Below are 7,914 nucleotides of genomic sequence, written 5' to 3'. Positions count from 1 at the left end.
AGTCACCACCAGTGCAAATTCAAAGACACAATGGGTTTTACATCTAATTTATGAATTTATGAACTTAAGTAAATATAGGGATTTTAAACTACACCACTTAGGCATTGAATTTATCATGAAAGTAGAAAAAATCTTGCTAAATGGACAGGAACTTGGTATATAGAAACTATCTGCTATATAGGGTTTCTCACACCTATGGTGTGTGTCCCAAGTAACCTTGTTTGAATTTAGATTAGTCACTCTTCCCCTAGGGGACACTTTCCCTTCTTGGTCCAGTAAACTGCATCAGTTTCTACTGCCAGAATAGCATTCCATTTTCTAACTTCTTGTAGAAAGAACACAGTGCGCTAGAACCAGCTTTGTGTTTTCTCCCTTTTTTCTGAAGATAATCATAAAGCCTTTAAGCTTAGACCATATTTAAAATCGGTTTAAGGCTTGTATATGAGTTTGACATTTATAGGAGATAAATCTGAACTCTGTGTCTCCAGACCCCAAATTGTATTTTGACATTAAATATCACCTTTCCATCTAGTACTATAAATTGCAGGGCTGGATTAGGTTTGGCAATATGTATTATCTGTGCTCTCCTTTACTACTTTTGTCAATAGCTCCCATGAGGAAGGGGGACATGGAGAGCTTGGAGTCAATACCCTGGATTCCAACCCTGACACCATGTGAGGCAAAAGTTAATGAATTTCATTCTTAAATTAAGAAAAACTTAGACACATACATTAAGGATGTGATCAGCTGAAATTCCTAGGGAAATAAGATGTTGTAATAATAAGAAAATTTTCTGCTAACTTAGAGCTAAATAGCCTCCCCCCCTTTCTTAAAAACCCCATTTTTTGAAAACCTGTCTAAAATGTTTGAATATGCTCTCTAGTCTCACTTCAGTAAGATTTATTGAACCTTACTTTGCTGAGAACCTTATGGGACTTTGGGGAAGTTATGTTCCATATACACATTTTATCATCCTACCTAGCTATGCTGTTTTATTGCACTCATTTACTATGACTAGGTATTTATCTGTTAGTCCCTTTAGACAGTGAGCTTCTATCCAAATAGGAGTATAATAGCAAGTCTCTCTTTTCAAAGATGCACTTCCAGCATGTTGCACAGTGTCTGGCACATATACGCTATGTCACACAGGGCCCTCTGAGAAGGAGATGCCAATTGGATTAGATATGGAACAGATAGATTTCTTGGGAAAGCACTGATGGAAGAAAATGGAGGGGGATGCTGAAGGAGGCTAGAAAGAGAAAGGAAAGAAAGGAAAATTAAGAAGGAAGAACCTTAAACTAAGATGCAGTTTTAAGAAAGTTTGGCAAGATCAATGGGGAGTCCACAAACCAAAATCCCATGTGAACAAAGTCACATGTCTCATAGGACTCAGTATCTTTGCCATGCTCAGTCATTGGTTGAGAGTAGCTCCTAGGGTTTGTCGCCTGTGCACAACATGGTGGTGAAATCAGATGGCAGCAACTGGGGTTACTAGTCAATTACTCCCCATGGCAGGAGAGCTGAAATGCACATTTCCATGGCCACCACAGAAGGAGCTCAATAAATGCTTAATGAAGGGAGAGTATGCACTTTTATCTGGATTATTTTCCTTATCATAATGTTTTTCAGATTCATCTCTGTGGTAGCAGGTATCAGTACTTCATTTCTTTTTTGGCTAAAATCAAATTTTATTGATTGGATATACCATAGTTTGTTTTCCCTTTCTTACTTTGATTTATTTTCTCTATTGTACTTATCATCATTTGCCATTATTTTTTAAAATATATTTTGGTTGTCAATGGACATTTATTTTATTTGTTTATTTTTATGTGGTGCTGAGGATCAAACCCAGTGCCTCACACATGCTAGGCAAGTGCTCTACCACTGAGCCACAACCCCAGCTCCCACTTGCCATTATTTTTATGTTTTCATTTATTAGTTCATTTGTTTGTTGTCTTGGGGAATATAAAGTCCATGAGAGCAGGGACTTTGCTTTGCATACTGTTGTACTCATCTTGATTGGTATATAGTAGGAACCCAAGAAATATTTGTTGAATGACTTGCATCTTGCTCCAGACCTTTAGTTAAAACAACAAACAACAGTGGTTTCACTGGATATGGTGGTGCACACCTGTAATCCCAGTGACTCAGGAGGCTGAGGAAGGAGGATCGCAAGTTTGAGCCAGCCTCAGCAACTTAGTGAGGCCCTAAGCAACTTAGCGAGACTCTGGCTCAAAATAAAAAATAAAACGGTTGGGGATATAACTCACTGGTAAAGCACCCCAAGGTTTAATCCATAGGACAAAAACAAACAAAACCCAATAACAACAAAAAACAACATAGGTTTAATATGTTTTTATTATTTATCCTGAAAAGCAACATTGGGTTGGCTAGACATTCATTTCATTTGGAAATCATAACTGGAATTTTTAAAGGTTGTTTTTTTGATTGTGTTCTCATTCATAAATTATAGTCAGAAAAAAATAAATTATCTGAGTGAAAACTGATCTTTTAACAGAAAAATTAAGTATCGGTATTCAATGATGTGTATTTGGTGCTATAAATTAGTTTATGCAGAATTTATGAGTCAAACCTGGACAATTAATTCTGATGGTTATTCAAAAAGAATCAGTTATAAAGACAATTGGAGGAAAGCAGGAATTAATTGGAAAAAAAACACTAATTTTGAGTAACCCAGATTTTATTGTATTTGAAAGGAAATTCATGGTTTTATCCTATTTGTATGTGCATGTGGGGGGGGGAGGGGATAGAGAGAGAAAGAGAGAGAGAGATATTCTGCTTACTGAAACATGAAAACCTTGTTTGTTTCAGGATCAGATTTGCAAGTATGTCTTCCCAAGGGCCCAACATGCTGCTCAAGAAAGATGGAAGAAAAATACCAACTAACAGCCCGACTGAACATGGAACAACTGCTTCAGTCTGCAAGTATGGAGCTCAAGTTCTTAATTATTCAGAACGCTGCGGTTTTCCAAGGTAGGTTCTTGGGATCATTTTAGATGTGTTGCTCAATCATATCATTATTTGGGTACTAAGCTTTCAAATGCTAAATATAATTTATAAATTACCATTCTAGCATTCATATTTGATTAAAAAAAAACCTTCCTAGTGAGAGATTCTAGTTAAGGAAAAACAGTTTTGAGAAAAGGTTCATTTTGATCTTTGAAAAGGTAGGTATTATCAAACAAAATCATTGCCTGAGGACATTCTGTTTACCTGTCTGTAAAGGTTGTATATCTCTGTAGAAAGAGTAATTGATATATTCTGTCAGCTAGTCTGTAAAATCCTGTTTAAAAAAGAATGTTTCCTTAAATTCCAAGTTCATTTGTTTTTGTAGTAGTGAGTTAGATACCTGTGGAACACACATGAACTCTTTCTGACCACTAGGACACTTTCCATTTAAGATCAACTGGCTTGGTGGCCAGGTATTTTTACATTTGTGTGAATGATTCCCTCTCTTCTTGTGAATCTCACTTCTTGCCATGCCTATTTATGACTGTGAAGAAGCTATTGTACTATTGCCAGAATGGTTAGCAGATTACATTATTTATAACAGCATGGAAAGGATCTCCCCCAATTTACAGATCCAGCTAGGGATGATGATGATAATGGTGGGGTTGTGGTAGTGAGGGTACCGAGAAGTATTTAGCTAGCACTCTGTGACAGGTACTGTTTTAAATGCTTTCCATGTATTCATTAATCCTCACAATATACATATGGTGAAGTATTACTGTTCCTATTTTATGGATGAAAACCTAAGACCTGGAATGATTAACTTGCCCAAGACCACACAACTAATTAGTGGTGAAGGCAAAGTTTGAACCCAGGTGTTTTGGCTTTTAGAGTACATGTCTTCCTTCCTTCCTTCCTTCCTTCCTTCCTTCCTTCCTTCCTTCCTTCCTTCCTTCCTTCCTTCCTTCCTTCCTTCCTTCCTNTCCTTCCTTCCTTTTTCGTACCAGGGATTGAACCCAGATGCACTCAACCACTGAGCCACATTCCTAGCCTGGTTTTGTATTTTATTTAGAGACAGGGTCTCACTGAGTTGCTTAGGGCCTCACTTTTGCTGAGGCTGGATTTGAACATGTGATCCTCCTGCCTCAGCCTCCGAGCCACTGGGATTACAGGTATGCACCACCGTGCCCAGATAGAATCCATGTTTTTAACTAGGTTGCCTCTTGTGACTTGGGAAATTAGTTATGAATATGGGGGCTTTCGTCTATCCTTCCTTAAACAGAATCAGTTACCATTTTCTTGCCCTGCAAAGAGAGGATTGGGTTTTAGATAGAAAAATAACACTTCTGACTACTTGACATTGCAAAGCTTTAGATTTACAGAACCTTTATAAGAATTTACCTCTTTGAATTGTAAGGTGGGTTGATTATAGCTTATTTTGTGGATTATAATGAAATTCTTATATTAGTTAAGAAAATTATTCAAATTTCCCAATAAAGCATACATTCACAACAGATTCTTGGGTCAAAGCCTCAGGGAATGTTACGTTGATTATGTGAAGTACAATATATAAGCCTATTTATACAGTCAGACTCTTGTGAAGAGTTTGTTGAGACTAACAATTTGGCGATAGAATGAATAATTTAGGCTGATTTTAAAAATATATGTACCATTCATGTACTTCTTAGATTGGTTTTGGAGTTGATCTACTGACTAAAAGTGGGGTGATAAGACGTGGGGTGACATGAGAATTGGATTGAAGTGGATAGCTGAATCTTACACTTTGGGGCATTGGGGCACCCTTTTAGAATGAAGTATTAAGTGATTTGTTTAATTCCTAGAATAATCAGGCCCCCAGATGTTACCTTACAACCATTGTCTGGCTGGAGGGAGATGGTATTCTAGAATGGAGCTGTCCATCTGAGGGCTCTGGGTGTCAGCAATCATATCTCTGTCCTGTCCTTTGCTTTGCATATTTTGTATTCTAGGGCTAGGACAGAATGAGACTAGGAGAGAAAATAAGTTGTGAGAATATTTTGATTGGATTAGATTCCAGATATGGCTGCTGTAACATGGAGGCTGAACACTAGTGTCCTCTCTCTCTCTTTCTCTCTCTCTCTCACACTACACACACACACACACACACACACAAATATACTTTCTCTCCTGAATTCTGGGGAAAAGAAGAAGGACAATCCTACCAAAGGGACATGGAGACAGCTAAATGATATCTAAACTCATTCTTGTTAGTGCCTTCAACCAACCTGTGTTTCATTTTCTTTTCTTATTTTCATACCTTGCTTAGAAACTAAGCCCCATAAGAAACAAAAAATAAATTATAGCCCTAGACCTGAAAGCATTTTTGCCATGTTTGGAGAGACATTGTCTGCAAATTCTTTCCATAACAAACATTTGGAGGGAGACGACTTAAAAGCAGGGACCATTATAAGATGATTCATTATTAATTGTGACAAAAAACAGGACATTCACTTATTTTTTTTTTCTTATAACTACTTATTCCAGTGAATTGAAATTGAGGGGCACAATTGTTTCTTCCTCTAAAATTCACATTTCCTTCCCCAGATTCTGGTAGACCAAATTATTGAGAATTACCTCACCTTTTCATTCATATAAAATTTGATGTGGCAGCTTTTGTGAGCTATTTTCTCCACCACATGAAGCTGAAGAAAGCTGATCTTGATCTTGGCCTAGATCCACAATCTCTTTAGGATTCTTTCACTAGTCCACATTGGGGGTATTTAAGCAGCAAGTGCTTTTTGCAAATATGCACACAGTTCCACGAGCAATCCTTACTGCCTCGATTTAGTTTTTATGTCTTCGTTTGCAGGAAGCCTTTGCCCTCATAAATGAGCCTGGGGCCTTTTGCTACAGTGGTTGGAGTGCTCTAATGCTAATGTTGTTTTGATAATGATTGAAGCATTAAAAAAGTTGTTCTTTATTTTCAATCTTTGCATTGCCTCGTTTCCTAAATTTAATTTACTTAGATGTGCTGAGTAAAATGGGGCAGCACAATCGTTTTTTGTTTCTGCTTAATTAATTCTTTTTGAAAACCTCCACTAAAAGTGGATTTTCCTTTTTTTCTTTTTCTTCTCCTCTACCTTATAATAATTATGATGATAATAGTACTAGTGAAGATTTATTAAGTACCTACTGTATGATGCTTACTTTTACATAATTATCTCATTTAATTTTCCCAGAAGCCCTATGAGGTCTGTACTGTAATTATCACCATTTTATAGATGAGGAAACTCATTGATGTCACAACTTCTAAGTCCTCATGTGACATAGTTTTCCTTGTTCTTAATGTACTTGAGGTAAAATAAAATTAAGAAGTGGTAAGATTTGTGGTCTTTGTGAAGAAAAATTGGATAGAATTCTGAATTTTTCATCATATCCTCTACATATTTTGTATCTTCATGCTTTGAGTTCTGTGCTTTTTGTAGAATTTCATCATGACTTTCAGCCTTATACTACCAGGAAATATTTGGGGTTTCTCTGTGTTAGATGATTCTGATCTTCCTTTAAGTGGCAGCAAGTTACTGGAAATTGCCTGTCCCACAATATGAACCCCCTTTATCAGAGATAGAAAATAGTCAATCATGGCAGCACACATATGTAATCCCAGTGACTTGGGAGGCTGAGGCAGGAGGATCATAGATTGGAGGCCAGCCTGCCTGGATAACTTAGCAAGACCCTGTCTCAAGTGATAGAGCACATCTGGGTTCAATTCCAATCTTAACAAAAACAGAGAGGCAAAACTGTGGTTACATAGAGAACATCTCTGCACATCTAAAATGTCACGGAGCTCCTGTTTGTAGAGTGGACCCATCTGAGAGTTCTCAAATAGTATTCTTGCTTGGACAGTATTCATGGAGAAACAGTTAAATAGAAGGGTTGTAGAAGACTTTGAGGGGTAGCAGGAAGTAACAAATGACAATAAGAGTGGAGGACAGAAAAATGAATTAAAACTCATCAATGTGACAATTTGGGGCATTTTTAGAGGGCTATTTCCCCTCAGTATCTCCCATATAATAGTAGGTCCAACAACTGATGTTCATATTTATGGCTGTAACCCAATAAAGAAAGATCAAATTATGTTCAGTGTCTTTTTAATATTTTCATTTTAGAAAGCTAAAATAATTTTTGTGCTAAAAAGCAGTGGAAAAAAACACTGGAGTTGGAGTCAGAAAAATTCAAGCCTCGGTTTTCTTATCTGTAATATGGGGTACAAATTCCAGTCCTGCTTATATCATAGAATAATATATGTGGAAGTGTCTTGAAACCCTTAAAGTGCTATATACTTGCATTATGTAGACATCTCATTAATGTGCACTGGGTGCCAAGTAAATGGTGCATTCTTGTGCAGACATAATCTAGATGAGGCTGAAGTTCATGATGGACTTCAACAACTTTGGCTACATTTGGTTGATATATACAGACATCGCCAGTATACAAGTAAGCGAGTCCTGAGGCAGAGGACCTTTTGAAAAAGGGGTTTATTTTATGCACTCTTGAATGCAAAGCTGTGCTATTTGAAATGTCAATACTGCCAGGTTCCTGAAGCTTCTCTTCTGACCTGTATCTGGTATATTTTACACACAATCAAGCAGCTGCATCATGAAGGGTGTGTTGTGTTCAGGCGATATTTTACTTGCATTTTCTGGTCCACATTCTTCCGGCAGAGAGAATGAAAATGTGGGTGTAAGTCTAGGAACATCCAGTTGATCTGCACCCAGTGTTGGAAGACTTGTCTTCTGCTACCTGCTTGCTGTGGAGGAGATGGTGAAAGACGCCTCTGAATGGGGAGGAGGGCTGTGTTTCCTTGCTGCTTCTGTTGCTTTTGTCTTCGATTTCTGTTTCCATCTGCTTTTAGCAATTCTCATATTCTTCTCTGTCAGGTTCCTGTCTCTTCCACCCCCCCCC

General features: G+C 37.5%; 1 protein-coding gene across 1 annotated transcript in view; it reads left to right on the top strand.

The window, feature by feature from the left end:
* Positions 1–2,795: 2,795 nt before the first annotated feature.
* Positions 2,796–7,914, top strand: part of Gpc3 (glypican 3) — a 370,154-nt gene continuing 365,035 nt past the window's right edge. Inside the window, exon 1 of the mRNA XM_048796570.1 lies at positions 2,796–2,994. Within this exon, the coding sequence (XP_048652527.1) occupies positions 2,811–2,994 (184 nt within the window). The 5' untranslated portion in view covers positions 2,796–2,810. The remainder of the gene's footprint in view (positions 2,995–7,914) is intronic.

Source organism: Marmota marmota, unplaced genomic scaffold (genome assembly GCF_001458135.2).
Source record: "Marmota marmota marmota unplaced genomic scaffold, marMar, whole genome shotgun sequence".
NCBI classification, from domain to species: Eukaryota; Metazoa; Chordata; class Mammalia; order Rodentia; family Sciuridae; genus Marmota; species Marmota marmota.
The sequence above is the reverse complement of the archived record's forward strand: the minus strand, read 5'-3'. Positions and strand labels throughout refer to the sequence as shown.